General features: G+C 41.5%; 1 protein-coding gene across 1 annotated transcript; it reads right to left on the bottom strand.

Moving 5' to 3' along the window:
• Positions 1 to 2,412: 2,412 nt before the first annotated feature.
• On the bottom strand, positions 2,413 to 4,827 carry LOC107762915 (pentatricopeptide repeat-containing protein At5g15340, mitochondrial-like). Its single transcript, XM_016581339.2, has one exon. It carries the CDS (start codon positions 4,567 to 4,569, stop codon positions 2,671 to 2,673), a length of 1,899 nt encoding a protein of 632 aa, XP_016436825.2. The 5' UTR covers positions 4,570 to 4,827; the 3' UTR covers positions 2,413 to 2,670.
• Between the last annotated feature and the right edge of the window lie 13,756 nt (positions 4,828 to 18,583).

The raw sequence follows: 18,583 nt of genomic DNA, 5'->3' as shown, positions 1-18,583 counted from the left end.
AACACTCAGCACCCAGAAAATGAGTCAGCGAACTAGTTTTAAACCCAACAGATGAGACACAATAATCCAGGCACTAGTTTCAGTCACTCGATGAACCAGAAGACCTCAAATCAGACTTGGCCTTAACCCATTTTAGTATCAGCTAACCAGAAATTGCTTCAACAATAGGACAACTTCAGAAGAACACTAAGAGAACTCAATGTAACACTGTTATTTTCCTAAAATTCCTCAGCCGTTTTGATTTTTTCTGATTTTCTCTTCAATCTCTTCAGTCTGCCTTGAAAGGCAAGTTTAGGATGTCTTTGTAGGCAAGGGACTAGGGCAGACCTTAGGATTCAATTTGCACTTAGAACCTTTTGATATTTTCCTTTTAGCTTAGGTACCATTAGTGTAAAATTCAGAAGTTTAAATTAGTCCTAACCAGTTTCCTAGAAGCTTCCTCAATCAGTTTTCAAAGATTCCCTAAGCCAATTTTCCCAAACTAACCCTCAAACCCATGACAATTGCTTCAGAATTCCCAAATAGGTTAATTTGACCCAATGACTTAAACCAAATTGAACGGGATGCACTTTGCAAATGGGTTAGAAACAACCCAAAGCCCAAACAATAAACTAACCCCACTAAATTCGATAAGCATCTGAAAAACAGAACAACACGAACACTCAGACGATTTCCACTATCAAAATCTAAACGAAGTTACTGATTAATTAACACAAATATACAAGGAATTAACTAAGTTATTAAATCAAAACGACCTAATTGAATTAAACTAGGTGGCTAAGATAAAAAGGTGAAAAATCAGAATTTGAGCATGCCATTAACACAAACCAAACAGACCAAGAAAATCAAAGGACAAACTTTTACGATTTGAAAAAGAAACAAAGGGACCAAACGAACATCAAACAATTTAAACTTGGAAAATTGGTCGAATTTTCAGTCTGAGCAAGAAAAAATCTACCTAAAGAAAAGGAGAAGTAAAGAAGAGGAATAAGAGGTGTAATAACACCAAAATGAACAGAAAAAATGAAGGGAACTCACCGACTAAGCTTGAATCAATACTGACATTCTGAATTACCCCAAGACAATGTCAAGCGCTTGTTCTTGGTCAAGAACAAGCAAACGTCATTATTTTGTGATAAAACGGCCTTGAACACTTAGGGATTTCGGAGAAAATAGCCTTGCATGCACAAGTTCGATTTAGGCTTTTAGGGCCTGAACTCAGATTCAAGATTCGACGAGCTAGGCTACGATTCGAGGGTAAAGGGTTAGAGATTTGGGATGGGGAGACGGAGAGGGTTCTATGGTGTGAATTTTGGCCCACTTGGTGGTGGTGCCGCCACCGAAGGACGGTGGAATCATGGGGCGGCGCTAGGATTGGTGTGGGATTCTCTGAGGGTGAAGTGGATGAGGGAGACGGGTTTGGGGGGGGGGTAGTGGGATTCAAACACTATTATACAAAACCCACCCCACTTCCGGACCGTTCGATCAAAGAAGATCAACGGTCTTGATCACCTGCTGCTGAAACGGGGTCGTTTTGGTTTTAAGGGGCGACAGATCGTTTGGAGTGGGTTTTGGGCTGGGTCTCGGCCGGGTTTGAGGGAATTGGGGAAGAAACGTTTGGGCCTGGGTTTGAAAATTAAATGCAGCCCAAATCAGAATTCCTCCTCTTGTTTTCTTTTTTCTAATTCTTTTTTCAATTTCTTTTAATTCTTTTTAAACTAAATTAAAATAAAAACAAACCTAGATTAATCCCTAGTCAAATTAAATTACCTAACTCTAAATAACAATTACCACAACTAATGAAATACCAAATTAAAGAAAAACTACCAAAATTCGAAACTAAAAATAAAAAATGCAAAAATAAGTTATTTTTTTGTGATTTTTCCATTTTTATAAAACGCTAAATTACTAATTAACTCAAGAATGCAAAATTAGATCCTAAATGCAAATGCAGTGTATTTTTGTATTTTCATGAATTAAATAAAATAAACATGCACAGACAAATGCAAACAATAACAAAAAATATTACGAAAATCTACGAAATTGCAAATAATGGAAATTTTTTATTTTTCTTGAATTTATGGGAATAATTCATATAGGGCAAAAATCACGTGCTCACAAGTGTTTGCATTAAGTTTTAGTTATAAATCAACATACTGCTTAGTACTATTCATATAGTGTTTTAAAAGAGTGTATTCACTGATTTGGATACACGCGCAAAGTGCGTACCCTAAGACTAGTTTGCTTAGTTATACAGAGAGATCTGTTCTAAGGAGCTAGGAAACAGTTTAATATAAGCCTTTCCAATTTGAATATAATAAAATAACCCTGTAAAGAATTTTTTATCTCTCGGAAGGTTTGACATAAAACTAAAAAGATTGTAATAAATCACAAAACCAATTGACGCTGATAGGAGTTAAGCAGGAAGAGGAGATAAATGTGTAATACATACTACTATACCCGAAGGGTCATATGTTTATCTATCTTATAAATCCTCTCTCAAAATTACCCATTCCTACTACTTCCTTACCACCTCGCTGAACAGTCCTCAAAGAGCCAAATCAACCACAACTAGAATATTCATATTGATTTGAAATTGACAATTATATAAATGAACAAACAAACTATTTGTAGATTTTTCTCTTTCCATTTAACATCCTTTTGGCTCTGTCACCAATAGTCAGAACAAGAGCATGAACCTAGCTTGAAACAGTGAAAGCGACTACGATCTCTTATCACAATTTGTCTATTGTATACTTTGGAAACAATCTTCATGGCTGAATGACAATCTCGGCATATCCTTAAATTCTTGAAAATATAGAGAGGCATGCCAGCCGGTATACTTATGAGCCCAAAACAAACAGCCAACTTCTCGCTGTGAGTGAACAATGCTTGTTCCTTCTCCTCATGGCTGTTACTGTAATACTCACCATTATCAGATCCTGAAAACTTTTGGCAGGCCGTGTCTGGTACATAGCCAGCCAATCTTATTTTTCGAATCATCTCATCCAACATCATATATATCTCTTGACTTTGCAGATGCAATGTATCTCCTGCACTGAAGCAATGGATTTGGCCACCGACATAAATAGAACTCATGCCAGGCACTTTTCTTATGCCTCTGTTTCTAAGAACTACTCGAATAGAATCTGCCTCGTCATTTTTTCCAGCTAAAGAGTACATATTGGAAAGCAAGACATGATACTCGGTATTATCAGGATACATTTGGACCAGCTCTTTCATTAGGCATTTCCCCAGCTCAAGGTTTTTATGGACACTGCAGGACCCCAATAGTGATCCCAAAACAACTTCATTGGGGGCAATCGGCATTCCTCTGATTATGGACTCTGCTTCTTCAAGATGTCCTGCCCGACCTAAAAGATCCACAATGCAAGAATAGTTCTCTACAGAAGGCTTTATTCCATATGATGATTCAAGGCTATAGAATAAGTTTCGACCTTGAACAACTAAACCTGAGTGACTACAAGCACTTAACACAGCTGTAAATGTTACATCATCTGGTTTGACCTCTCTAACCATCTGAGCAAACAAATGCAATACCATATCTCCCTTTCCCTGCATTGCCAGTCCGCTTAGCATGGTATTCCAGGTAACTACGTTCCTTCGAGGCATCACCTTGAAAACTCGAAAAGCATCATCAATCCTCCCACATTTAGCATACATATTAATCAAGGCAGTTGCCACCATTATATCAATTTCATGTTTTATCATCTTCAAAGCATACATGTGTACATATTTACCCAACATCACATTCCCTGACTGTGCACAAGCTGATAACCATGAACAAAGTGTCACAAAATTCAACTCAAATCCAGATTCAAATACCATGTTACGTAGGAGCCCAAAAGCTTCCTTGGTTAAGCCGTTCTCAATATACGCTGCAATCATTATTGTCCAAGCTACTTCATTTCTCTCAGGCATTTGATCAAACAACAACCTTGCATTTTCAAAACCTTCCCACTTCACCAATCCCCCCAAGAGCACAGTCCAAGAAACCAGACTCTTTTCTCCCATCTCATTAAAAATCCTTCTTGTCTTATCGATTAACCCGCACTTCACATACATATCCATAGCAGCATTACATGCTTTAATACTTGAACTAAACCCCATTTTGACCAAACAACCATGTCCCTGAACTCCAAATTGATCACACCCCAATTTCGCGCATGCAAGGAACACAATAACCATAGTGAATTCATCAATCGAAACGTTGCTCTTCCTCATATCAACAAACAAGCTGAGGGCATCAAGGGGCAACCTTCCGTGTGCATAGCAGCCCATCAATGTTGTCCAGTCGACAGTGTCTTTGTATGAGAGCGGAATTTTATCAAACACCTTACGTGCTGAGAGAGCACACCCACACGCTGCATACATGTGGAGAATAGCATTACGGATAAATGTGTTTGGGGAGGATTCGAGGCCTGCGGTGACAACGGAAGCGTGGAGCTTTTGTCCCACGTCCAAAGCTAGATATCGAGCGCAAGTTCTGAAAAGGGTCCGATAGTGGCGAGCCAGCAATGAGAGAGTACACTCGGTTCGCCATATCATGAGAAAATATAAAGTGGGACGGCGTTTAGAGGTGATACGCTATCAGTTTAACAGAATTTTGGGATTAACTTTTGGTAAGTTAATGATGTCTTTTAAAATACATCTATTTATGGCCTTTTTTTTTGGGACCAAGCAGAGAGCATTGCTATTTTAGTCTAACGTAATTAGAAGCAAAATGTATTCAAGTATTTTCCTTTTTCCTGTTTGATGAAAAAAACGATGCTGTGAATGATTTCTCATAAGTTAGATGCTCCATTAATTATGAACAATCTGAGGTTGTTGAAACTGCGAATCAAGGTGAAAATTTGTAGCGGTATTAATCAATTTAATTAGAGGTCTCAAACTTAACTAGGTTGTTACTTAAATCTGATAGGTTGGAGGAAAGACAAATCTAACTACTAAATTGTAGGTGATGTTTGGCTGTAATTTCTATATTTTTAGGGGTCGTTTGGTAGGATGTATTAACTAAAATAATGCATGCATTGGCTGTGAGTATAAATAATACTTTGTTTGATAGATATTTTGAACCTATGCATTAGTTATGCAAGCATTAGTTATACATTCTATGCCTAACTAATGCATAGAAAACCATGGGTACTAGCTATGCAATGGTTTTAATGCATGAATTAGCTTAGTTAAAAATAAAATTGTCACTTCAAATTTATGCTTGATTAAAATATGCTAGTTATTATATTAATGCAAGTTTAAAATAATCCAAATAGTGAGAAATAAAATTATATCTCTACTAAATAAATAAATACTTAGCATATTTTCTTTTTTATAAATAAATTTTAGTTCTGTATTATAATATAGGTAGACAAATAAAATAATTTTTTAAAAACTTTTTCACATAAAAACATTTCTCAACATATGTTTCTTTTAAAAAGTTAGAGTGTGGATTAGTTTTGAGGGCATTTTTGTAAACAAACAATTCTTTTAGAAACTGTGCAATGCTTTAATACATCAAACCAAACGATGGATAAAAAATATGTCAGCATAACTAATGCAAGCATAACTAATACCAGCATTACTAATACATTATATTCAGCATTATTCTTATGCACCCTACCAAACGACCCCTTAGTGCATTACTTACTTTATATTTTGGTGCTTTAATGCTAAATTATACTATATTTGTGTTTAATTGAGTTTATTTTACGTGTATGTACTTTGGAGATAAAATTGGGAGGAAAGTAAAGATTTTATGTGTATTTTTGTATACGGTTAAAACCGAGCCTACCCGATTTTACTATTTGATTGAGGCCAGGGAATTGCACCAAAGGTCGGCCCCGCACTGGATCAGATCAAAGCACGAGGACAAGGTACCGAGTTCGAGAATCGAAGTGCCTGTCAAGATTGAGGCCGCCAACGATCGAGACCAAATAGGGTAGACTTCGAGCAAAGTGCGATACCTAAAAAGCGCGATATCCATGACTGATCGAAGATCATGGCAAAAATCTGGGAACAGATCAAATCAAGGGCGGTCGTTTAGGCTGATCATGGGATTTACTTCCGTAATTAGAATTGTACCATAGATAGGATTCATCTACTATATAAAGAGGGTTCTAATTATTTTGTAAGCACCTTACATTCACACATATCAAAGCAATACAATACTTTCAAGCTTATATTCTTGTTCATCAGATTGTTACTTTTTTAACTGTTCTTGCATCGATCAGTTCGAGGGTATTCAAAACTCGAGGGCTGAATTCCATTCAAACACTGATTTCCCTTATCTTATTGTTAATTTCTATTACTAATCTTCATATTCATCAATTGATATTAGGTGAAATTAAGTGTCCTTAAAACCACATAATAAGTTTAATTGTTATCTAATTTTTAGGGTAAACAGTTTGGCGTCCACCGTGGGGCTAAGGATAATAGTGATTGTCTGGTATTAATTCCCATAATACACACTGCTTTATGCTTGTTCTCATAAGTGTATTTGATTTCAGGAATCAACATGTCAAACTCTCAAGTAGCACCCACTCACACAGATGAGGGCCTTGGTCTTCATGGCGAGAACGAAAACATAGTCGCCCCGGGAAACGGAGTACCTCCAATCAACCCCAATTGACCACCGATCGCAGACCCAGTCGATGTCAGCTCTCATATTGCCATCAATGGGAATTTGGGCGTCGACCATGAAAATAGCATCCACAGAGATGCCAGAGCAGCTGATCAGAACGCACCGAGTGGTGAAGACGACGAAATTAGTCTTCGAATGATATTCGAAATGTTGCAAACTCAGCAAGTTGCGATAGCGCAACTCCAAAATCAGAATCGAGCACCAAGCAGAATTGAGCTCGAAATATCACAAGAGGTCGTTCGTAGAGTCGAACATGCATCGGAGAAATCAAACGCCAATGAATCGGGGACTGACCCCGCCATTATGAAGATGCTCGAGGAACTCACTAAACGGATCGAATCAGGTGAAAAGAAAATCGAGGCTAATGAAAAAAGGTAGAAACATACAACTCAAGGGTTGACCAAATACCGAGGGCACCCCCAATTTTAAAGGGTTTGGATTCGAATAAATTCGTGAAAAAGCCTTTCCCGCCAAGTGCGGCTCCGAAGCCCATTCTGAAGAAATTCCATATGTCAGAAATTCCCAAATACAATAGGACCACCGACCCTAATGAGCACGTTACTTCTTATACATGCGCAATAAAGGGGAATGACTTAGAAGACGATGAGATTGAATCCGTTCTTGAAAAGGTTTGGAGAGACTTTATCGAAAGGGGCGATGATATGGTACCACAATTTGCCGCCCAATTCCATCGATTCCTTCGCAATGCTTGCTAATTCGTTCGTAAAGGCACACGTCGGAGCAATAAAGGTTGCGACTAAGAAGTCAGACCTCTTCAAAGTGAGTAAAAGGACAATGAAATGTTAAGGGAATTCGTATCTCGGTTCCAAATGGAACACATGGACCTACCTACCCCTGGTCACTGATGATGGGGCTGTCCAAGCCTTCACTCAAGGTTTGAATGAGCGAAGTTCGATAGCATTACGACAACTAAAGCAAAATTTGATTGAATATCCAGTTGTGACCTTGGGTCGATGTACATAATCGATATCAATCAAAGATCAGGGCCGAGGATGATCAATTGGGAACCCCTTCCGATTCCGTTTACTCAAATAGACCCGTTGATAGAATTCAAAGGGACATCGATAGAGAACCCCGATCGAACAAAGATCGTTACCATCCATACAATGCAGATCATAAAAATAGCGGCCCAAGATGTAATCCCGTTCGAAATGATTGAGGACAGAGATCCCAAGGGTTCATGAGTAAAAATGACTTTGATAAACATGTAGAGCCCACAGAAGCACCACGACTTTTAGAATACAACTTCAACATCGATGCATCAGGTATTGTGTCAACCATTAGACGGATCAAGGATACTGGATAGCCCAGACCCCTACAAACAAATCCAGCTTAAAGGAACCCTAATCAAATATGCAAATACCATGGTACCCATGGACGTAAAATCGAATACTGCAGACAACTGAGGGAGGAGGTAGCTCGCTTATTCAACGAGGGCTACCTTTGGGAATTCTTAAGCGATCGGGCCAAAAATAACTTCAAAAATAGGGATTCGAACAGGCAAAACGATCAGGAAGAGCCACAACATATAATTCATATGATCGTTGGAGGGGTCGATATTCCTCAAGGATCGGTATTCAAACGCACCACAGTGACAATCACAAGGGAAAAATGAACCTAGGACTATTTACCAGAAGAAACCTTGTCTTTCAACGATGAGGATGCAGAAGGGATCGAACAACCTCACAACGACGCACTGGTAATATCTATCCTTATGAATAAAATTCAAGTTAAACATGTGTTAATTGATTCAGGAAGATCGACAAATATTATCCGATCAAGCGTCTCGGCCTCCAAGATCAAATCGTGCCCGCAACTTGGGCACTTAATGGCTTCAACATGGCAAGTGAACCCACCAAAGGGGAAATCATTTTGCAGTAAACGTGGCTGAGACCATCCAGGAAATAAAGTTCCATGTAATCGAAGGAGACATGAGGTACAATGCATTGCTCGGGAGGCCTTGGATCCATAACAAGAGGGCAGTTCCCTCGATGCTTCATCAAGTCCTGAAGTTCCCAACATCAGAAGGAATCAAAACGGTGTACGGTGAAAAACTCGCTGCCAAAGAAATGTTTGCAATCGATGATGTAGTACCAGTGTCAGCGCCTTCATCGACAAAGTAATTGGAGTCAAAGGGAAAACGAGAGGTCCAATAACAATAACAGTCATCGACCTCAGCCCGATCGGATGAGCAGGAAACTATCAAGGCTTATGATTATATAATACCTCGAACCTTCATAACCCCCGATGATTCAGATGCAACGAAGTCAACGGTCGAAGAGCTGGAACAAATCGTGTTGGATCGAGCATCTGCCCGATTGAAAGGTATACCTGGGCACATGTTTAACTCCCGAGCTCAGGAAAAAACTCGTTCAAATTTTTTTAAATAACATGGCTTGTTTTGCTTGGTCCCACCTAGATAGGACAGGGATGAAATCACTATGCATCGACTGAGCTTGGACTCAAAGTTCTGCCCGGTAAAACAAAAGAGAAGACCTCAGTTCGAGGTAAAACATGCATTCATCAAGGACAAGGTAACAAAACTTCTCAATATAGGATCCATTCGGGAGGTAAAATATCCCGAATGATTAGCAAACGTAGTTGTAGCCCCTAAAAAGGGAAACAAACTTAGAATGTACATAGACTATAAGGATTTAAACAAGGCATTCCCTAAAGATTCCTTTCCTTTGCCGAATATAGATCACATGATCGATGCCATGGCCAACCACGAGATCCTTAGTTTTCTCGATGCCTACTCCGGGTACAATCAAATACAAATGAACCCAGAGGATCAGGAAAACCTTCGTTTATTACTACATACAACACCTATTGTTATAATGTAATGCCGTTTGGACTAAAAAATGCTGGTGCTGCTTATCAATGCCTAGTAAATCGAATGTTCGAAGAACAAATAGGTAAATCAATGGAGGTTTATATTGATGATATGCTAGTTAAGTCCCTACGAGAAGAGGACCATTTGAAACATTTGCAGGAGACCTTCGACATACTGAGAAAGTACAATATGAAGCTTAACCCGGAGAAATGTGCATTAAGGATCGGCTCGGGCAAGTTCCTCGGCTTTATGGTATCGAATGGGGGAATCTAAATCAACCCCGATAAAATCAAGGCAATCATAGACATCATAGTTGTTGATAATGTCAAGGTTGTACAAAGGTTAACGGGACGCATAGCCACCCTGGGTCGATTTATTCTGAGGTCCTCAGACAGGAGTCACGGTTTCTTCTCACTACTTAAGAAAAATAGAAATTTCGCATGGACCCCGGAATGTCAACAGGCTTTGGAGGAACTCAAACGCTACCTATCGAGCCCGCCATTGCTTCGCACCCTAAAGGCGGACAAGCAACTTTACTTATACTTAGAGGTTTCGGAGATAACAGTAAGTGAGGTCTTAGTTCGAGAAGAGCAAGGTATGCAATTTCCGATTTATTATGTTAGTCGGACCCTAGGTGAAACCGAGACTCGGTGCCCACACTTAGAGAAATTAGCGCTTGCTTTAATAAGCGCCTCTAGGAAATTAAAGCCATATTTTCAATGTCACCCAATTTGTGTTGTAACCACTTACCCCTTTTGCAACATTTTTCACAAGCCCGAACTCTCGGGCCAAATGGTCCATCGAGATCAGCGGGTATGATATCGAGTATCAACCCCGAATGGCCATCAAGTCTCAAATCTTGGTAGATTTCGTGGCCGACTTCATGCCAGCCCACATACCCGAGGTTGAAAAGGAACTATTATTAAAGTCAGGTACATTATCGGGGGTGTGGACCCTCTTCACAGACGACGCTTCGAATGTGAAGGGGTTCGGGCTAGGCATTGTTTTGAAGCTACCCACAGGTAGTACAATTAGACAGTCTATCAAAACTTCGGAATTAACTAACAATGAGGTCAAGTATGAGGCCATGATTGCATGTCTCGAGCTAGCTAAGAGCTTGAGAGCGGAGGTCATCGAGGCCAAATGCGACTCCCAACTTGTGGTAAATCAAGTAAACAGGACTTTTGAGGTTCGAGAAGATCGAATGTAGAGGTACTTTGACAAACTACAAGTGTCTCTACGTAGATTTAAAGAATGGACCCTACAACACGTACCTCAAGAGCAAAATAGCGAGGCCGATGTCCTTGCAAATTTAGTGACGTCGATCGAAGATGATGAACTTAGCTCGGGGACTATCGTACAACTTTTAAGGTTAGTAATCGAAGATGGACACGCCGAGATAAAATCCACAAGTCTAACATGGGATTAGAGGAATAAGTACATCAAATACCTAAAGAACGGGAGGCTTCCATCGGATCCTAAAGAATCAAGGACTCTACATATGAAGGCCGCACGATTCACATTGGCTGAGGATAGAACACTGTATAGGAGAACGTTCGATGGACCATTAGCAAAATGTTTCGGACCAGGAGGCACCAAATAAGTTCTATGAGAAATTCATGAGGGCACTTGTGGAAATCATTCCGGTGCCGAGTCATTGGTTCACAAAGTCATCAGAGCAGGATACTATTGGGCTGATATGGAAAAAGACACTAAAGAATTTGTTCGAAAGTGCAACAAATGTCAAAGGTATGCGCCGATGATCAACCAACCCGGGGAGCAACTCCACTCAGTCCTGTCCCCATGGCCGTTCATGAAATAGGGGATAGTTATAATCGGCCCTCTACCATCGGCCCCAGGTAAAGCTAAATTTATTTTGTTTATGACTGAATATTTCTCTAAGTGGGTTGAAGGACATGCCTTTGAGAAAGTCAGAGAAAAAGAAGTCATAGACTTCATCTAGGACCACATTATATGCCGATTCGGAATGCCTGCCAAGATCGTGTGCGACAATAGAAAGCAATTCGTCGACAACAAAGTGACAAAGTTTTTCGAAATCCACAAAATATAAAGGATCCTATCAATGCCGTATCATCCTAGTGGGAACAGATAGTCCGAATCAACAAACAAGACCGTCATCCAAAGTCTGAAGAAAATATTGAATGAAGCTAAAGGAAAATGGAGAGAAATATTGCTTGAGGTCCTTTAGGCGTATCGAACAATGTCGAAATCCAGTACGGGGAAAACACCATTCTCTTTAGTCTACGGTGACGAAGCTATGATCCTGATCAAAGTCGGGGAAACTAGATTCAGGTTTCGGTATGCAACGAAAGAGTCAAATCACGAGGCTATGAATATGAGCCTCGAATTGCTAGATGAAAGACGGGAAGCCGCCCTTGTTCGAATGGCCCCACAGAAATAGCTGATCGAAAGGAATTATAATCAAAGAGCGAATCTTCGACACTTCAAAATCGGGGTCCTACAAACTTGGCACAATAGACAGCGAGCAATTACCAAACAATTGGAACGTATCACTCCTCAAACGATATTACTATTAAGGTATGGCCTTCTCCATTTTCGTTTATATTTTATACTAACCAATTGTTGGTGTCCCATCAAAGATATCAAAGTATCCTTCATCAAAAAGTCCTTAGGTCTGAATGCACGCGTTGCACATTTTTTCCTTAGTCCGATTTTTGTCCCAAGCGGGTTTTTCCGGTGAGGTTTTTAATGAGGCAACCATCGTTCGTGCTAAATTAGAGTAACTCAACAGTATCTGAGGCTTCTTTACAATCGACCTCGAATATTGGGGGGCATCACCCTTGGATGTTAACTTTGCTACAAGGAAGGTACTTCGTGTCAATAGGGTCTTGATAGGTAAAACTTTATAAGGGCCAAACGGTCAAATGATCCTTGCCTATTTAGATTACTAGAGCCCTAAAGGAAAACATGTACGCATGTATAATCTATTGAGAAAAGTATTTTTTCTTGCTGAATATCTATTGAGAAAGGTATTTTTCCTTGACGAATATTTCATGGCGTACAAAAATTTTTTATTTTACAATTTCATACTTTTGGTCTATTGTGAAAATAGGCTTAAGGGCCGATAATAACTGAAGTCCAAACAACTTACCCCGTACTCAGGGATTGCCATTCGAAAAATCAATGAAATCAAACTACTAAAATCACGAGGTCATCATCAACAACAACAACGACCCAGTAAAATCCCACTAGTGGGGTCTCAGGAGGGTAGTATGTACGCAGACCTTACCCTTACCCCGAAGGAGTAGAGAGGCTGTTTTCAAAAGACCCTCGGCTCAAGAAGACAAAAAGACAAAAGAAGACAATATTAGTAACACCACCAAAATAATATGAAACAAATATGACAAATAGAAACAAAAATCAAGAAAAATGATCCAAAGCAAGGCAAAAGCAAAATAGTATCCCTACCAAAGTAGTCTCACAAAGATATGGTATAAGACAAGATTCAACTACCTCCTAACCTACAACCCTAACACTCGACCTCCACATGTTCCTATCAAGTGCTATGTCCTCGGAAATCTGAAGCCTCGCCATATCCTGCCTAATCACCTCCCCCCAATACTTCTTAGGCCGCCCTCTACCTCTCCTCGTGCCCTACACAACCAGACGTTCGCACCTCCTTACCAGAGCATTCGGGCTTCTCTTCTGAACATGCCCGAACCATCTGACCCTTGCTTCCCACATCTTGTCATCAATGGGAGCCACATATACCTTCTCCCGAATTTCAACATTCCTAATCTTATCCATCCTAGTATGCCTGCACATCCACCTCAACATCCTCATTTCCGCTACCTCCATCCTCTGGATATGTGATTTCTTAACCGGCCAACACTCAGCCCCATACATCATGGCCTGCCTAACCACCGCTTTATACAATTTACCTTTGAGTATCAGTGGCACTCTCTTGTCATACAATACTCCAGATGCTAATCTCCACTTCATCCATCCTACCCCAATACGGTGTGTAACATCCTCGTCGATCTCCCCTCCCTCCTGGATAACCAACACAAGGTACTTGAAGCTGCCTCTACTCGGGATGACCTGTGATTCCAGCCTCACATCCACGCCCACTTCCCTCTGCTCAGCACTGAACTTACACTCCAGGTATTCCGTCTTTGTCCTGCTAAGCTTGAAACCTTTAGATTCAAGAGCCTGTCTCCAAACCTCCATCCTCTCGTTAACACCGGTTCACGACTCATCAATCAGAACTATGTCATAGACGAATAGCATGCACCATGACACATCCCCTTGAATGTGATGTGTCAACGCGTCCATCACCAGGGCGAATAGGAACGGACTGAGCGCAAAACCTTGGTGTAGCCCCATAACAACCGAAAAATCCTCAGAGTCGCCTCCTACTATCCTAACCCGAGTCTTCGCCCCATCATACATGTCCTTAATCGCCATAATGTAGGGAACCGACACGCCTTTTGCCTTCAAGCTTCTCCAAAGAACTTCTCTAGGAACCTTATCATACGCTTTTTCTAGGTCAATAAACACCATGTGCAGGTCTTTCTTCCTATCACTGTACTGTTCAACCAACCTCCTAACAAGCTGTATAGCTTCTGTAGTAGAACGACCCGACATGAAACCAAACTGGTTGTCGGAAACGAACACCGTCATCCTCAACCTTACTTCGACCACCTTCTCCCATACTTTCATAGTATGACTCAGTAATTTGATACCCCTATAATTGTTACAGCTCTGGATATCACCCTTGTTCTTATATAGTGGGACCATCGTACTCCACCTCCACTCTTCCGACATCCTCTTTGCCTTAAAAATAACATTCAACAACCTAGTCAACCACTCCAAACCTGCTTTCCCCACACACTTCCAAAATTCTACTGGAATCTCGTCAGGCCCGGTCGCTTTGCCCCTACTCATCTTACTCATAGATCCCGCGACCTCCTCAACCTTGATGCGCCTGCAGTACCTAGAGTCACTGTGACTCTCGGAATGCTCCAATTCACCAAGCACAATATCCCAATCCCTACTTCGTTAAGAAGTTTTTGAAAGTAAGTCTGCCATCTCCTCTTAATCTGGGAATCTTCCATCAATACTCTACCATCATCATCCTTGATGCATCTCACTCGGTCTAAATCTCGAGCTTTCCTCTCTCTCCGCTTAGCCAGCCGAAATAACTTCTTCTCCCCACCTTTTTCCCCTAGCTCCTCATACATACGACTATACGCCGCAGTCTTAGCCTCCGTGACCGCCAGCTTCGCTTCCTTCCTAGCTACCTTATACCTATCTATGCACGCTCGCCTCTCCTCCTCGCCTATGCTCCCCACTAACAACCGGTACGCCTCCTTCTTTGCTTCCACTTTACCTTGTACCACTTCATTCCACCACCAGTCACCTTTGTGCCTGCCGGAGACGCCCGTTGAGACCCCTAACACCTCTCTCGCAACCTCCTTTATACAGTCTTCTGTCGTTGACCACATAGTGTTCGCGTCACCACTTCTCCTCCAAGCTCCCATCGCCGACAACCACCCCTACAACTCTTGGGCTTTATCCTTAGTTAAGGCTCCCCACCTGATTCTCGGTCTTCCTCGAGCAGACATTTTCCTCCTTTTCACCACAATACCAGCGTCCATCACCAAGAGCCTATGCCGTGTCACGAGTATCTCATCTGGAATCACCTTGAAATCCTTGTACAACCCTCTGTCACACCTCCTGATGAGGAGATAGTCAATCTGAATCTTTGCCACCGCGTTCTAATAAGTAACCAAATGCTCATCCCTCTTCGAAAAGATAGAGTTTGCAATCACCAACCCAAAAGCCTTAGCGAAATCCAGTAACGAGGTTCCTCCTCCATTCCTCTCCCCAAAACCGAAGCCTCTATGTACTTCGTCATACCCACCTACTTTTGACCCAATATGACAATTGAAATCTCCTCCTATAAATAACTTCTCAGCAGGTGGTACCTGACGTACAATCTCATCTAACCCCTCCCAAAAACGTCTTTTAACCTCCTCGTCTAGGCCCGCATGAGGCGCATAGGCGCTAACGACATTGAGGGTGCACTAACCTACCACTAACTTAATAATCATCAACCTATCATTCACTCGTCTAACCTCAACCACAGACTGTCTAAGTTCCCTATCCACCAAAATACCCACTCCATTCTTACCCTTCTAGGTTCCTGAGTACCAAAGCTTATACCCGTCCGCGTCCCTCGCATTCGACCCTGCCCAGCTTGTCTCCTGGACACACGGTATATTGATCCTTCTCTTCTGGAGGATCTTCGCCAACTCTATAGACTTACCTGTCAATGTACCTACGTTCCATGACCTAATTCGCAACCGATAGACACCCTTATTCCCTTTACTTCCCTTGCCTTCCAACCCACCCCTAACCCCCTCCCTATCTCCCGACCCACCCCTCGCACCCCCTGAGGACATGAGCACACTCGACCATCCCAGACTACAGCCACTATACCTCCAACGAACTAAGGGGAGTCACTAACACACACAACAAATCAAACTAGAAGAAGACAAGATGCCACTACAGGCACACTAATGTGGTGAACAAACTGATAAGAACTCAGACTACAACAATTCAACTAACACAACTAACACAACAGAGGGAAACATGAAAACGGGAGGTACCAACTCCCTTGAGTAGAACCTGGGAATTGTCTCATACGACCTTAAAAAGGCAACCCTCATTTTTATAGGCCACGAACACCCCACTCAGGGACTGACACTTCAAACAAGTTCGAAGTGTAACTAGTAAATAAGCCCAAGAGGAAAATCCCAATTAAAGGCTATGCCAAACTAACATGGCTCAGAGACGTCTGGATTCCGTAATAAAAATAGGCCTTCTAATATTTTCACAAAACCGATTAAAAAGGCTATCCTCGGCAAAGTTACAAAGGGTTTCGATAACATCAACCCTCGAAAACCCTAAAAGGGGTACCAGATTGTTCGTACTCTCGAAACAATCTTATGTTAAGGCACAACAAATTTTTATATGATTAACTCTTTTAAGCCAAAAAGGGAAATGAGCCATTCTTTTAAGGCCATATTGGCCTAATTCAAGAGCCTAGGGGCCGTTTTATTTTTGAGTTCGAGAAGTCATCCTCACTCAACTAAAACCTAAGGGTCATCCTACTTTGAGTTCGAGCAAGTACTCACTCGACTATAAAGACTACATTAGTCCGACTCTGATCAAATCGCCTTAGTATCGTACTCATGAACAAAATTTTCACAAGGCATGAACGAAGCATAATTTTCATAAAGCAGAAATTGGAATAAAGACATGTTAGAAAGCAAAGAGATATTTTGTATATACGAAATATTTACAAGGACTAATCAGGGTCCTACACAGAAATTCAAAAACGAAAAAAAAACCTAAGTGCCTAATTTTCTCCGGGAGCTACATCTTCGCCATCGAGATCTTTTTCACTCTCGGATCCACTCACACTTCCGGAATCATCATCATCAGAAGAGACCAGTGCTCTGGCTTCAACTTTAAGTTCTTTTGCATTTTTGATCTCTGTTGAGAGATCGAAGCCACGGGCTTGGATTTCCTCGAGAGTTTCCCTTCGGGACTGGCACTTGGCAAGCTCCACGACCCAGTATGCTCGAGTCTGAGAGGTATCAACAACTTTCTTTGCTCAATCTTGAGCAACTTCAATAGCTTCAGCATCAGATTGGTAGACGGACATGATCGTCTACGCGTCAACCTTTATTTTTTCTGCTTCAGATGTAACCTTTGCAAGTTCGGCGGCCAACCAAGCCTCGAGCTCCTCTATTTTCTTGGCTTGAGCTGAGCTCTTCTCCTTTATTCTTTGGAGATGACTTTCGGGCTATGACAATTGAGCTCGAGCAACATCTTTTTTCGAGGCAAGGCATTCCATGCTTTGTTTCTACCCCAAGGTCTCCGCCCTCATCATGTTGACCTCCTCACGGAGCTGTTTAATCTTTTCAACCTTCTGCTAAATTTGTAGGATCGAAGTATTAGTCATCGTCCCCGAACTGATATATTGAGCTTCTAAGATTTTCATTACCTGCTTAATCAAGTCGGTCTGCTCTTTATGAGCTATGGCCAATTCGGCTGGGAGGTCCCTGATCTCCTCTTCTTTTTGCTCGCTGAGAAGTTTGAGGGAATTTCTCTCCTCCGTGAGCCTTTGAAAATCGGCATCTCATCGGCTAAGCTCTACCCGAGATTTATAAAAATCTGGATGAAGTGTCAAGGCCTATGAAAAAAGAAAGGAAATTAGGCAAGACGAATTAAATACAAGTGTGATATCGATGAGGGGAGTTGAGACTTACCCAACTTAGGATTCATTGAGCCTCATCAAAGAGACTCGATGCATCACTCAGGTCGGTAGCATATTTAACTCCTCTAAAGCAACCACTGAAAAGGTCCTCCCCTCCGTGGCTCCTTCCACATTGGGGGTCCCCATGGCATGGGCTTCCTGAATTTCCCCCTTAGAAAATGTAGGGAGGGTCGGCGAATCGCCAATTTCTATTGCCCTAAGCAAGTCACTTGGGGCATTCTCTTCATTTTGAAGGGCCTCAGAGCCAGCCCCTTCAGGCATACCCACTGATTGCTCATTTTGGAGGGAGACATCTTCAGTCTTTGATGATCTTGATCTGGGGACTTTGCTCGGTCCCTCTTCCGAGATATCCTTGTTTCGAGGCTGAATCTCTTCAACCCTCACCGACTCAACGATCTTTGGGGCCTTAGTGTTTTTCCTCACTCGGGTGACTCGCTTAGTCGCTGAGCTACATCAGCAGGCAGAGGTACGGTGTCATTCTTTAGCTTACGAGCTTTAATTTTCTTGGGCTTCGTGTCCTCGAAGTTTGAGACCCTTTTTCTCTTTTTATCCTTTGCTGGTTTCGGAGCGGGGGGCGAAACCTCCTCCCCCCGGACGGAGGCCTCATGATAGCATCTTGTCCGAAGCCTGTATGAAAGGAAATCAAGTAAGTATGAAAAGAAACATTTTAGTGAAAAATCATCAAAAACGTGAAAAGGTGCTTACCATGATTTTTGGCCTCCCATCGGCCCTTTGTCAA

The sequence above is a fragment of the Nicotiana tabacum genome, chromosome 8 (genome assembly GCF_000715075.1).
Source record: "Nicotiana tabacum cultivar K326 chromosome 8, ASM71507v2, whole genome shotgun sequence".
In the NCBI taxonomy this organism is placed as follows: domain Eukaryota; kingdom Viridiplantae; phylum Streptophyta; class Magnoliopsida; order Solanales; family Solanaceae; genus Nicotiana; species Nicotiana tabacum.
The sequence above is the reverse complement of the archived record's forward strand: the minus strand, read 5'-3'. Positions and strand labels throughout refer to the sequence as shown.

Excerpts from the sequence above, each read along its gene's own strand:
- LOC107762915 (XM_016581339.2), bottom strand. The coding sequence starts at position 4,569 with ATGATATGGCGAACCGAGTGTACTCTCTCATTGCTGGCTCGCCACTAT.